At 38.0% G+C, this 15,327-nt stretch overlaps 1 protein-coding gene across 1 annotated transcript in view; it reads left to right on the top strand.

The window, feature by feature from the left end:
- LOC117291845 (tyrosine 3-monooxygenase-like) overlaps window positions 1-12,763 on the top strand; it is a 28,253-nt gene extending 15,490 nt beyond the window's left edge. The window contains exons 7-14 of the mRNA XM_033773777.1: window positions 3,735-3,833; window positions 4,223-4,269; window positions 6,675-6,810; window positions 7,250-7,319; window positions 8,410-8,466; window positions 8,681-8,776; window positions 9,160-9,293; window positions 10,305-12,763. Coding sequence (XP_033629668.1) covers window positions 3,735-3,833; window positions 4,223-4,269; window positions 6,675-6,810; window positions 7,250-7,319; window positions 8,410-8,466; window positions 8,681-8,776; window positions 9,160-9,293; window positions 10,305-10,470 — 805 coding nt within the window. The 3' untranslated portion in view covers window positions 10,471-12,763. The remainder of the gene's footprint in view (window positions 1-3,734; window positions 3,834-4,222; window positions 4,270-6,674; window positions 6,811-7,249; window positions 7,320-8,409; window positions 8,467-8,680; window positions 8,777-9,159; window positions 9,294-10,304) is intronic.
- Window positions 12,764-15,327: the final 2,564 nt, after the last annotated feature.

Genomic DNA, 15,327 nt, shown 5'->3' with positions numbered 1-15,327 from the left:
TCCCGTGTTCTGTGAACAAATCACTGGCATGTTACTCGGGTGGGATTCGAACCCACGACCTTTGCAATTCTAGAGCAGTGTCTTACCCACCAGACCGTCGAGATCGCCGCTGCATGCAGTTCGAATCCTTTTTTGTTAGCCGCGGGTAATGCAAAGGATTTGATAAAGGTAAAATTTTCATCGGGGATAGAGAAAATATTCGTTTTGGATTTTGCCCAACCTACTATTTCCTTGGGTTTGATGTTGTTGTGGTTAAACAGATCTTATGAAAGTACATAATAGATTGCCATCTCTGTAATTAAATGGCTTAGCAGGAAGAAGCATTATGACCAAACGATAGAATACTTGGCCCCATTCATAAGACGCATTAACAAGGTACAACCTTCTCTCCTCCTTCAATGGTTTTGTTTCGTAGACGGCCGTATGGTTGATTCAGTGTATGACATTGAAGAACCTATGGCGTAATAATATAACTAGAAGCAACAACAATGCACTTTTAATTTCAGCCAAGAACGTCTATATACGGAGCCCCTAAAGGGATCATTAAAAAAAATTGTTTTAAATCATCTCGTGCGCACGACATTTAAAAAAAATCTTTTTTTTGGAATTTCCCTTTTGGGGCTTCAGTACCATCTTATTTGTAGGCATATAATTCTCATTTCGTTTCACTGCCGAAGGCACTTTTCTGAACTTAAAGTGGTTTCATGCCAATGAGACAAGTCTACTTTTGCAGTCTTGACTACTAGACGACTCTTCACAGCAGATACAACTAATAATGAGTCAAATCTTCGAGAAGTTGAACTTTCAAATCCCACGTAAATTACCCCAAGAACCCACTTCTACACTAAATTCCCTAATGTGGTTTACATTGATATAAATTCAGAATGATAACAATAATTGTTTTCAATTACAGACTACCGCTAACTCTTCTCAATTTTGAGTAGGATTTTGAGGATACAGGGAACAATGGTAGATTAGAATAGAAATGTCCGAATATTATGTATATTATATTATATTATAAATCTATTGTCAGTGAGCACATTGTTGATATTTAAACTGTATTGTTTGAATATTTTGTATTTGATTAATTACTGATGACACAATGGTCTTTTGCTCTTCATGTTTCGTTTTTAAAATCCTGACATTGGTAATGATCATCCATGATTTATACACCGATTCGAGATGGGGATTCACTCAATACAATTTTTTTTAAAAGGTTTTTGTTACCTTTTGTAAAGATCAAGTTTTTGGTCATGACATGAATCCCTACTCACTTTGATGAAGATAATTTACCTGTACAAGTTTTAGCCTCATTAGTCGTCAATTTTGTTTGAGGAAAACAAACTTGTTAAAATCACAGAGAAACGTTGTCAGGAGAGTCCCGTAAATCCGCCGTGCATGCAATCATTTTTTTTATAACTGATTTCTCAAAAACTACAGCACCCTAGTATATAATATTTGGACACTATAGTGGACACTATTGGTAACTACTCAAAATAATTATTAGCATAAAACCTTACTTGGTGACGAGTAATGGGAAGAGGTTGATGGTATAAAACATTGTGAGAAACGGCTCACTCACAGGGTGACAGAAAGAAGTAATTTTCCACGAATTTGATTTCGAGACCTCAGATTTAGAATTTTGAGGTCTCGAAATCAACCATCTAAATGCACACAACTTCGTGTGACAAGGGTGTCTTTTTTTCTTTCAATCTTATCTCTCAACTCCGACGACCGATTGAGCTCAAATTTTCACAGGTTTGTTATTTTATGCATATGTTGAGATACACCAAGTGAGAAGACTGGTCTTTGACAATTACCAATAGTGTCCAATGTCTTTACGGGAAGCTTTCTACCACCTTTATCTAGAAACCATATAACTAAATGTAAATCTATTGACGTTTGTGTTATGTGTCGTACAAAAGGTACCCACACATTTACAGCAGATCGCACATAATGTTACAGATTGGTCCAGAATCCGGTCGGTGAAAATCACTCCGTGAAAATACACTAGTTGAATACTAACCAGATACCCACAAAGCAAACAATAAAACCGCAATTACATTGTATCCATCGGAACAAAAGAATACCGGCTGCCGTAATAACCATATAAACAATAATACGCTACTGTAATGACTGACGGTCGCAACTTGGTTGTGTATACGTCGAGGTGACGTAATATTAATCAAGACTTAATTTGTTAATTAAAGATCAACAATGAGCAACGCGTCAATGGCCAGGACGTGGCAGTGTGTATTAGACAATTAAGTATCGATCTAATGGAGAATGACCTTTGTTTTGTTTTGTGATTTCTCAAAGAAACAAGCAATAAATTATTATTAGGAAATTGTGAAGATATGCGTGTGTGGGCGAGTGTGAATTAGACAAGAAACAACGTCTGACTGTAATGATGTCATTACAATAACCCAAAGAGAAATGTTGGCAGCCAAATTATTAATAAGTAGACGCTCAATTAAGATTTGTTGTTATCTAAGCCACTAATAATGTTATTTTCACACGACTTCTTCACTTTATATTATTGTTATTTTACTGATGTTACCCTCCCCAGGGTTAAAGGCAGTGGACACTATTGGTAATTGTCAAAGTCTAGCCTTTACAGTTTGTGTATCTCAACATATGCATAAAATAACAAACCTGTGAAAATTTGAGCTCAATCGGTCATCAAACTTGCAAGATAATAATATTGAAAGAAAAAAACACCCTTGTCACACGAAGTTGTTTGCGTTTAGATGGGTGATTTCGAGACCTCAAGTTCTAAATCTGAGGTCTCGAAATCAAACTTGTGGAAAATTACTTCTTTCTCGAAAACTATGGCACTTCAGAGGGAGCCGTTTCTCACAATGTTTTATACCATCAACCTCTCCCCATTACTCGTCACCAAGAAAGGTTTTATGCTAATAATTATTTTGAGTAGTTACCAATAGTGTCCACTGCCTTTAAGGTTTGTTCCTGTTTCGGAATAAAATAAAATAAAACGCATTACAATACAATTATATGAGCCACTGATGTATGTTATTATCTAAGACACTGATGTACATTATTTACAAAGTCATCATTTTTATATTACACGCTTAAAGTAAAGTTGAGATGTAACACACGTTCTCTTTTCGTTGCCGTGTGTTAAATATTTGTTTGGAGTTTGTTAATGAAGAGTGGTAAGTCTAGTTTTGTGTATAGATTATTCATAGTGTGATGTCAACAATTATTATGAATATCAAGAACCCACATAATAACACCCAGAAAATTCTTATCCTAAAAGGTTATACAAGCTGATGATTCCTGAAGCAAAATGTTCATCATGCTTTGTGATTAATGGTGATTTTTGTTTTGTGACATTATTACCTCCCCCAAAAACATCTTAATAATAGGCCAGGATATGCCTGTAGTATCTTTGATCATGCACGACATACGCTGATCGGAAATTGCCCAGCGTCGAACCCGTATCTTCGTTAGTAGACAAACACGGGTATGTTTGAACTGCGGCACAGACAGTCTGCAATTTCACGTACCAGCCCGGTTTTTCCTTACTCGGGGGGAACTCGGATCAATGTTTAAAAAAAAAATCACAAAGATACAATTTTTGGTTTAGAATTCTTGCGTTGGCCCGCTCACACAGTCAATAATGTGTAATCTTCCTGCAGTTAATGAGTTTGTTGTAAAAGTTGGTGCTTTGATTCAGTGACGTCATAACTTTGTGCACCTTTTTGCCACAGGGGTTACGTGTACCGCCAACTTCAACAGCTGTTTACTACGCATGCCTGTAAGGAGCACGTGACAGCATTTAGCGAATTAGAGAATGTTGGTCTGTACAGGTGAGGAATACCAACCAGAGACACGTGCTTTCGCTGTTCTGTCAAACAAACAAGACAAATGTCATAACCCAATCATGATTTTTGCAAATTAAGTCAAGGAAGAATGATGTTAAGTTTCTTCATAATGCTATTGTGGATCATTCTTGTCAATTTGTGACTGCTCTGAAAACAGCACAAACTCGCCATACCGCACTCATCTACCAACAAGGAACTGAGTATAAACAAACTTTCAGAAAGATATGTTATTGAAGTGATGAATTCTGAGACCCAATTATGTATCACCTTATAATGGTTTACAAGGTGCGATTCCACATTGAAAATGATTTTCTAAGACATCATGGTTTAAACCTGTATATCACCTGTATACCTGTTGTATCTTTTCTTCTCAGTCCTGATTTTATTCCACAACTTGAAGATGTCTCTAACTTCCTTAAAGGTACGTTTCTGTTTATACTATAAGAACTATTGTTTAGATCTTGAACCACACCCTTCTGCTCATCGCTACATTTTCCTGCAAGTTGAGCAACCATCCAACAGCAATAGGCTGTGTGTGGGTGGCACAACTCAGCAGTGGACTTTGTTTTGCTGTGTTAATGAATGCACCACACCCGCGTGCTGGTGTGGCAAGAGATTGTGTCCCCCATTATGGTAAAGTGTGTACAAACTAATTTTTTTTTTTTTTTCTTCTTTTTATAAGTGCAAGCACTTTATATTCATTTCATACATAATATGCACTCACAACAACTCACGAACATACAAACCAAAAATAGAGGACAAAACATTAAAAAAAAAACTTATCAAGAAACAATGAATAATTAATTAAACCGTAAACCTCCACTTTGTGTTAAACTTATGCATACAAACTACTTCTGATAGCGCCCTCTTTTGAATCATCCTCCAGTCCACGTTAATTTCCCATATTTATGGGGAGAGAATCTCCGGCGGTGTAACTTATTTCAAAACCCTAGTAGATGGCTGAATGTTCAGAGAAGATTAGCAGTACATGTATAATGGTTTGAGCCGTTGCATGGTGAGGTATCAATTTATATTTGGTTTGCGGTAACACCATGTGTGTATCTACCAGCCAGGTAGAGTTTGTTCTTAGAGAACTGTCTTGCTTTATTATACTACCGCGGAGTAGATGTTCGAGGGTTCGGGATACTTCTCAGTTCTGAAAAGGAATGTCCTGCTTTTCAACTATTACCAGGGCGGATGGTATAGAAAATAGACTTGGACTACTACTTTAGCTTATAGGATCGTTAACTGTACTGCCGCGGAGTCAGTTCTGAATTGGTCTCAACGTTTCGACTTGCTTGCTCTAGTCATCGTCAGGGTAACAGTAATTATGCTAATTGATAGTGTAAACAATAACCGTTTTTAAATTGCATAAAGTGGAGACATTAGGGCACTGTACAAAGCTACAAACTACAAAATACAAATAACTACAAAATGTATTAAAAGGACAATAAACAAGTAGTACACAAGAGTAATTAAAAGCTACATGTGCGAAAGCAAATTATTCAAAGCAACTACTCAGGGAACTACCAGCAGGTAAAAATGGAAACTGAAATAAAATTGGCAATTACAGCAATATAATAAAATTTAAAAGTTGGTTCTACGTGCTTGTTTTACGCTTGTGTTTTATGTCAGCGAAGTAACAACTGGAATGCACTTTCGACATTAACATTTTGTACAGTTCATTTACAGAGGTCATTGTATGCACTTTTTTAATTTTCAGTTACTTGAACGAATTATTTAGCCTTGATTCATAATAAACTGGCTGCATATCTGTGGTTAAGAAGAATGCCTTGCAGCCGATTTGCGTTGTAATGTTCTTGGGCAATGCAATTATTGATATTTGCTTGATCAAAAGAGTTTCACCCAAGCTGTACTGGGGGATATGTGTTCATCAGATTCCATTATGTAGTTTGGTATTCAAGGCAGGGTATCTTTGGGTAATCGTCAAAGCATTATCCTATTTGGTGTATCCCAACATATGCATAGAATAACAAACATGTGACAATTTCTATTGGTCGCGAAGTTGCATGCAAATAGTAACAGAAAAAAAAAGTCAGCCTTGTTGCAAAGAATTATCGTGTGTTTTGAGAGGCACGAGAAAGTCTTTGTGGTGCGGAGTGTTGCAAATCACCCGCTATGGGGACTTATTGGACTATACATGAGTCCTCAAAACACATTGGTTAAAGGCACCGGACACTTTTGGTAACAACTCAAAATAAATATTAGCATAAGAAACTTACTTGGTAAGGAGCAATGGAGAGCTGTTGATAGTTAAAACATTGCGAGAAACGGCTCCCTCTGAATTAACGTAGTTTTTGAGAAAGAGGTAATTCCTCACTCAAACCATAAAAAACGTTTGGCGTGTAAACCTTTTGATATGAAAGCACACACATTAATGCAACAATATTGTGTTTCTTTCATTATTCTCTTTCTTGCAACTTCGATGAACAATTGAGTTAAAATGTTCACAGATTTGTTATTTTATGCATTATGTCGGCATAAACCAGCTGGGAATTCTGGTCTTTGACCATTACCAAACGTGTCCAGCCGTCCATTTCACCAAACGCTCCCCAACTTAAACTTGATCTTAGGACTTATAACGCGTTAAGTTATGTCATCATAGACTTTAGGACGCATTGAACCCATCCTAAGTTATGACGAGTTTATACTAATAGTCCTAATTCGATAAACGATTATTCCTAGCGTTTCGTGAATTCGGCTGCAATGCCTTTAAACCACACTCATATAGTCGTTTGTAATTATTGCCTTCCACATTTTAAAATATTCAAAAATACTGAAGTTTTTGATTTTGTGATATTTTAGCTAAGACTGGCTTTCAGCTTCGACCTGTTGCTGGTCTATTGACTGCTAGAGATTTCTTGGCCAGCCTTGCCTTCCGTGTGTTTCAGACAACACAATATATACGCCATTCCTCATCACCAATGCACACACCTGAGCCGTAAGTTCACTATTCATTGATGTTGACTATTATAACTTGTATTTTTCAATTTGAATTACATGTGATTTCTGTAACATTGAATAATCGTAAATTATGGCCCTTTTGGAATCCACGACTTCGGCTCCAGATTCTGCTCAGGTTAGCTTGGCCCCACGGTTGTTTTGGCGATATTGCTTGTGCTTTGCGTACGCGCTCAGGGCTTCAGACGAGAGGACGGAGCCTGAAGCCGAATCCAAAGCCGAATCCGTGGTTTCGAAAAGGGCCTATGATTGCGAACTGCTGACGACCATCAGTCAGTGATTGATCTTTTGTTTTACCTCAGTGGGGCTAGGGCACTGTTTGTGGAACATTTGTAGCTGGAACATTTGTTTTTTTTTGCGCAGAAATATGTTTAGAGTAATAATTGCATAATGCATAGGATTTTTCTATTGAATTTCAGAGATTGTTGCCACGAACTACTCGGGCATATACCGATGCTGGCAAACTCAGAATTTGCACAATTTTCTCAGGTAGGTTTTGTTTCCTTTAACCAATTCTTGTTGAACAATAATAAGCTACGGATGGATTTTCTCTTCATCAACGTTGAAAATCTGTCTTTTCTACAGATGTTTCCATGGTAAATGAGCCACCAGTGTATCCGACCCAGTTCCTCCTATTAGGGTGTTTGAGCGTGAAACCAGACTTTCTGCTTAATCTCATCCATACACTCTTGATTTGTTGAGATACGTAGACCAGAGAGTCATCCCAACAGCTTTATTCCACGTACTGCGTCTCTTTGGAACTCTTTGCCTGTTGGATGTTTCCCTCCATCCAACAATCTGGACTGTTTTCATTATTATTATTGGTTTATTAAAACACATTCAAACATCGCAGCTACAAGCTGAATTGAGTTTGAAATACAGAGATTCATAAAAAATAGAAATGTTTAAAGATTACAAAAACACATTAAGAATTACAATTTGTTTGTTATACATTAAAAGGGCAAACTGGCTAGTGCCAGTGACAAATTAGATAAAACAATAATTGCACATCAAGAGGAACATTAATTCCTTTCTCTAGCTCTCCTGAGATAATTTTCATGTTTAATCATTTTCTGCTTGTAGCCCCATTACCCAGAGTGGCTTTAAGCCTTGTTTGGGGTGAACTTGCATATAAAAAAATAATAAAAAAATAAAAAATAAAAAGACTACCATCAATGAGACCCTTATCAACAGCCGTATACGTAGATGTAGAAGTCAATTTGAATGCGGTCGTGTTTCGTTATATAAAGAATGTTAAATTGTCATTATTTTAAACATGGAGCCTCCAAAACATCAAAAATTTGAAAAAGGGACTTTGAATGCACACAAGACGAGAAGATATTTTCTGGATTATTCAGGGAACGATTTCGTATTCAGCAATTTTGCATAGGAAGAATTTTAGACTGAACTTATTCTGTCCAAACTGAATGCTGATATTGAGTAGCAATCTTGGTTTTTGAGTAGAAATTGAAACATTTTGTGTTGCATTTTACTCTGCTATACAAAGGAAACCATTCACTGTCATTATTGTCTCCGCCATACCACTTTATTTAGCCTTAATTAATTAATTGATTTATAGGAGATTGGATTGGCCTCGCTGGGAGTGTCAGATGACGACATAACAAAACTTGCAACGGTAAGTAAAGAACGTAACTGTCCTTAACTGAATGATTATTTCAATTGACAAAAAGGGCCAAAGGCTGCTCAATTTTTAGTAACTTTTGGATGTCATTATTTTTGGGTGTAGTTTGCAGAGGGTAAATTATTTCACAAAATGTCAAATTGAGGGCGCTACAACGAGCTAGTGGTCTGTGCCAGTGATTTTTACCGCATTATGATTTGTCCAACAGCTTTACTGGTTTACCGTGGAGTTTGGACTATGCAGAGAGGGGGAACAGGTCCGGGCCTACGGCGCTGGTCTTCTGTCGGCTCCTGGTGAATTAATGGTAAGTCAATCCTGACTAGAAGTCTTTTTAATATTTTGAGTAAGAAATTACCTCTTTCTCAAAAACTATGTTACTTCAGAGGGAGCCGTTTCTCACAATGTTTTGTACTAACCAACAGCTTTTCATTGCTTGTTATACCAAGTAAGTTTGTATGCCAAGAATTATTTTGAGTAATAGACCTTATGCATTGACGTCATCCAGCCGCCATCTTTGAGGTCAAACGGTGACGAAACAATCGAAACGCACATAGATTGGCCAATGAACAACCTCCTTTTGACCTCAATGCGGGGGCGCCGTACTGAAATGACGTCATGTGCATAAGGTCTATTACCAATAGTGTCCAAGGCCTTTAGTTACCCACTGTTTTATTTCGTTCTATAAAGTACGCTTTGTCGGATCAACCGGAGCATCGTCCATTTCAACCGGCCAAGGTAGCCATTCAAGAATACCAAGACAAGAACTATCAATCGGTGTACTTCGTGTCGGAAAGTTTTGAGGACACTAAACAGAAGTTAAGGTGAGATAAAAACATTGGTGATGACTGCATATGGGATGATGAGCTACAAATGGGCCAAAAATGGCGTCGAAGGGTCGATTTAACAAACAAAGTAATAACTTGGGAATAGTCCCAGGAGTTATTAAAAGCTTAAGGCTGAGTAACTCGTCCTAACTCGAGATAAGGCTAGTCTTAACTCTTTGGGGAATTCAGCCGAGGGCAACTGCGCGACCAAAGAAAACTGCTGGTTTTCATGTCGTAAGTCTCTCAGTTGCTGCTGTGGAAAATAAGTTTGGCTTCTGCATTCTCAGTTCAAAGACATTGGACACCTTTGGTAATTTTCAAAGACCTGGGCCCAATTGAATGGCTCTGCTTACCGCCGAATTCTGCGATTACGATCATGATTCCCCGCTTGACATGCTCCGAATTTCTGCGCTACCTTGTAAGCGTAGAATGCCTAGTAACGTGGAGTCGCACGCGCACAAGCCAAAATTCACCGCTTACCCGTGAAATACGCTTGCCGTAAACACAGAATTCTCGCTTCCGTAGTAAGCGCCGATTCTGTGCTTACTGTAAGCAGAGCCATGAAATTTGGCCCAGTATTCTCACTAGGTGTAACCCGACACATGCATAAAATAAAAATTCTGTGAAAATTTGGACTCAGTTGGTCATCGAAGTTGCAGGAGAATAATGAAAGAAAAAACAACCTTGTCGCACTTGTGTGCTATTTGTGTGCTTTCAGGTGCCTAATAAAATGCTTCACGCCTGAAGTTTTTTGTTATTTCACTGATAAATTACCTCTTTCTCAAAAACTACGTTACTTCAGAGAGAGCTGTTTCTCACAATGTTGTAAACTATCAACAGCTCTCCATTGTAAGTTGTTTTGCTAACAATTTTTCTGAGTAATTACCAATAGTGTCCAGTGCCTTGATTCGATGATTATTTTAACTCAGTTCAACTGAACTTGGTTCCCTGTGCAGCTTCAGCATTCTTAATTTAAATACAATCTTCTGTACTAACTTTTTATTACAGATCCTTTGCAAACTCTATGACGAGGCATTTCGAAGTCCGCTACGACCCTTTCAAACAGACAATAGTACCTCTCGACACCCTCGATAATGTGCGAGACACCGTGCGAGATTTGAAGGCCCACATCACCACGGTGACGTCAGCCTTGGAAAAGATCACGATGCACTGATGACGTCATGGTATGGAAAATGGAGATATCCTGCCGTCGATTTCACCAAACTCTTCCTAACTTAGGATTAATCTGAGGACAAGTTACTCGTCCAAAAATCGAAATAAGATTAATCCTAGCGGTTTAATGAAATCGGCTGCTATATTCACCAATCACTGCCGCAAATGGATTAAAGCAATTATTTTGAATTGATCTTGACTGTAGCAGAATCGGGAGTAAATCAAATGTTTGTTTATTTTTTGAGTTTTGTCATATCTACTAAAACATATATTAATATTATTATTATTATTATGGGAAAGGTGTGTAAATACTACTGTTATGTTGTAAACGTGTAGTTTGATAGAGCTTACCACTACTATCAAATAGATGTTTTCTTTGTTTTAGGAACCAATGAATGTAGAAAAAAAACTGTTTATTTATTTACCTTAAAGTGTCAAGGGAAGTAAAACATGCCTACACTGCTCTAATGTTCTTAAAAATGGATTTTTGGGGGAATGCAGTTGTAGGTTATTTAAATAGTAAACTCTTTAGAAAACCCCCCAGAAGGAAATAGAAAAACAAGGCAAGTCTGAGTTGACCAAGCACCGGATCAAATGAGCTTGACCAATTTCTGGGTCAGTTTGATCCAAAGTCTGCGTCCAAGTGACCAGAAGTGGGTCAAACTGCTCACGCAGAATCCGAGCTATGGATCCCTATTTTTTTTCTTCTTTCAGTTTCCATGTCAGTCTGACCAAGAAGTTGTTAGGCTCCCTGTGACTCTGGATCTGTGTCAATTTTGACCTTGACCCGTTTAGAGTGTACGCCATCACTAAACATTGAATGTAACTGTTTCATGCCCGTGATAGACTTGATTTCAAGTCGGTGATCTTATTGTTTGTCTACCTGAACACATTGCCTGAAGAAATAGCGCCCTCTTTGTGGATTAACCGTCGATCACAAATTAGGGAGTCATACATAATATAATAAATCGGTGCAAATCAAATTATATTCTGCCATTTCCTGGTATTCCGAATTCAAGAAAAGAATCATCTAGGCCTTTTTTGTTTTTTAAATTTAAAATCTAAAATAAAACTAAATACTTGGTGGAGAGATACTTGACGGCGTAATAACAAAAAGTGGTGTCTTTTCAGTTGATTTGTGATGTATTTTTTAATAATTTGAAGATCTCATTAACAAAACGCTATAAACTTGAACTACCAAAACTACCAAGCACTATTAAGACCAACATCAAAATGTTTAACAAAAAAAATGGTGACGTGTTGGTATGGTATTATTACAAACACGTTTAATTGCCAACAGGGTTTGTGTAGTATCCTGATCGGTCATCTCTCTGGCAAATCCAGTAATGAATAATTTACTGTCCCATAAGCGCATCGGGGTCAAGTCTGATAACGCGGTAGGGTGTGTGTGATAGCCAGTCTACGGCAGGCATTTTGCATTTTGCAAAGCTGATGCAGAATAACAGCGATTTCAGACTTGAAATGAAGTATATGCCAGAGAGAGGGTAGAGATCTCGCAACTAAATGCCACAGTTTATTTATCATGTTCAGTTGATTTGGAAGCTTCCCATGTTGTAAAAAAAGTAGACTACTTTTTTTACAACATGGGAAGCTTATCATGTTCAGTTGAATTGGAAGCTTCCCATGTTGTAAAAAAAAGTAGTCTACTTTTTGTACAACATGGGAAGCTTCCAATTCAACTGAACATGCTAAATAAACTATTACGCGGGGAAAAAACATGGAGTTAAATCTCGCTTGGGAAAGAGTATGTGTTTTGACAGGAGTTGGGATAAAAGGTAAAGGACTTATCGAAAAATCTACCCTCATCTAAAGGGGAAAATGATTGTATAAATGTTGGTAATTTTGTCACCAGAAATTAGTCTGGAGGGGAATGTAACCCTTTTCCTAATGTACGGTTTCGGCCCAGGCTTTGTCAGTTTATGCAAATGTACGTATTCAGTAAATAGCCGCAAACATCGCATCCTACCCTGAGCCCAAGCCGAACCCGTGGTTTCGAAAAGGGCCATAGTTGTGACCTCCCTGACAACTATTTCAAGTTGTGTGTATATTTACAGCAATTCAATTAAAGAGTCATTAGCAAACATGACAAAAATGATGCAAAGTATAATTATAGACTTTAAAAAGGTAGACAAAACCACTTATACAATAGGGATATATATACATATCCCTTATGTCTTATCTACACTAGTCGGTTCTTGCCACTTAAAGACACTGGGCACTTTTGGTAATTGTCAAAGATAAGTCTTCTCACTTGGTGTATTTTAACATATGCAAAATGTTTTAGTGAAGAACTACTTCTTTCTCAAAAACTGCGTTACTTCAGAGGGAGCCGTTTCTCACAATGTTTTGTATACTATCAACATCTATCCATTGCTCTTAACAATTATTTTGAGTTATTACCAGTAGTGTCAAGTGCCTTTAAAAACACTGAACACCTTCTGTGATTGTCACAGACCAGTCTTCTCACTTGGTGTATCTCAACATATGAACAACATAACAAACCTGTGAAAAAATTGAACTCAATTGGTGGTCGAAGTTGCGAGATAACAATGGAAGAAAAACAAAACACCCGTCGCACAGTTTGTGTGCTTGGCAGATGATTGATTTCGATACCTTAGCTGAGGTCTCGAATTCAATTCAAATATTTCAGTAAGAAACTACTTCTTTCTCAAAAACTACGTTACTTCAGAGGGAGCCATGTCTCACAATAATTTATATCTATCAACATCTATCCATGGTTCGTTACCAAGTAAGTTCTTATGCTAACAATTATTTTGAGTAATTACCAATAGTGTCCAGTGCCTTTAAATCTTGTATTGGGGAATCCAAGTTTGAGAAAAAACGATGTATATTAATATTGAAACACATTAAATGTATACTGAAAGAAGTTCCATATCAAATAAAGCTGTGGAGTATAAAGCCAATATTATTATTGAATAAATTGCTGCAAATAGAAAACTTGATATAATGCAAATTTAGATAGTCTGCCGTGTTTTAAATCATAGAGATAGGACCGTGCAGGGAAAGTGAACAATGTCAACTTGTCATAAAAAGAAGAAAAAAATTGTTCGCCGTCTCGCTGCAAGGCCAAGACCGAGCAACAGAGGCAAGTTGCCCCGAGTTCTACGTGAAATGCCAGGCCAACAATCGCACCATTCCGTCAGTTAATTTTTGTCAACCTCGAAATAGCTGCAGTTGACATCGATGGTTTCAGCTACCGATTTGTCGACTATCACATCAGAGCGCTTCACAAAGTAGCTCACGCACTTGTTGCTCAGCATACTGAACGACCAGCAGTAGGGGTTCTTAGAGCAAGCTGCACAACACTGCATCAGAGAAGTCATCTGTCGCTCCTCAATGATATACGCACTGAGAGAACTGCATCCCTCGTCTTCCCTGTCTAGCTCCACTTTGTGACACCGACCACCAAGCCGCTGGCATAGAGGGCGCTCGCAAATAGTGAAACGCGCGACATCGCATTTCACATCAGCCCAGATATCACTAAAGCGCCACATCACCACGCACCGTCCACCGTCAGGCTGGCCGTCTTGCCAGGCTGCATGACCCGTCTGCTTGGGTAGAGCTGAGGGTAGGTCATCAGCAGGTCATCGGCCCATCATCATCATCCGTTGGTCTGAAGCATCCTAACCATAAACCACCATTCAAAGACAAATCAGCGTGCGATATATTCTGCGCCCGAAACAGTTTCCAAATCCAATAGTTTTCTTGAACGGTAGAGGGCAGCACAATATTACCCCCGACGTTTCGACAAGCAACCACTGCGTCTTCACGAGTCAATTTCGGACTTACCATCGGCAAGTAGCAGTTTTGATCGTTTTGAATCCATCCCTCTGGACATGATCTGCACTGTACGATTGATACCAATATTAGAACCATCGGTAACAGGGGTACTGCCGGGTAGTTCCACATACATGTAGTTGAATTATTTGAAGACAGAAACAACTGTGAATGGCCGATTAATCTTAATTGCAAATCAATCGTAGTTGCTAAGTAAAGTGTGGCGTCACAATACAAATCACCGGTGTAACGTGGTTCACGTTAAGAATTGGATAGCAAAATTATTGTAATTTTACACCGTTCCACACCTAGCACGATCGATATGAAAAGACAACAGCATTGAACTCGTAAGACTCTTTATATACTGCTGGTCGCGATTATCTGTGAGTAAACTGCGTATAATAGCCTGTTCGAAAAGTAGTTAACTGAATATTCAACACGAAACAACCTCGAGATAATTCACGTACTTATATTTTGCCATGCCAACGTATAAATAACAAAGTGAACCTTTCGCTTATTTTTAAAGGGTCAGTTAACACGCACCATTTTGTATTTATAACTTTGTGAAACATAAGGGAATTAATTTGTACACGAAACAACCTCGAGATAATTCACGTACTTATATTGCCATGCCAACGTATAAATAACAAAGTGACCCTTTCGCTTATTTATAAAGGGTCAGTTAAAACGCACCATTTGGTATTTATAACTTTGTGAAACATAAGGAAATTAAGCCAAGATTGATGATGCAGACGAAACGGCGAGGAATTGTGATAAATGGCAAATCCATCCTCCACATTTTGTTTACACTTTTGTATGCATTCTATTACACGTTTGATATAGATTAGCGACCTATCCAGTGAGCTTGGAAGTGAGTTTTCTCCCGTTACGACACATTTGACAATAGTTTCTAAACAGAAAAAGGAACAGGATTCGCACGTGTATTCCAGTATGTTTTTCCATAAAAGTTTACTTCTCACTTCCGGCAGTTTTGTTTATGTACATCAAAATTGCCATCCACAACAATTTTACGGATGTG

Source organism: Asterias rubens, chromosome 6, assembly GCF_902459465.1.
Source record: "Asterias rubens chromosome 6, eAstRub1.3, whole genome shotgun sequence".
Classification (NCBI taxonomy): Eukaryota; Metazoa; Echinodermata; class Asteroidea; order Forcipulatida; family Asteriidae; genus Asterias; species Asterias rubens.
This window is presented reverse-complemented; position numbering and strand designations above follow the sequence as displayed.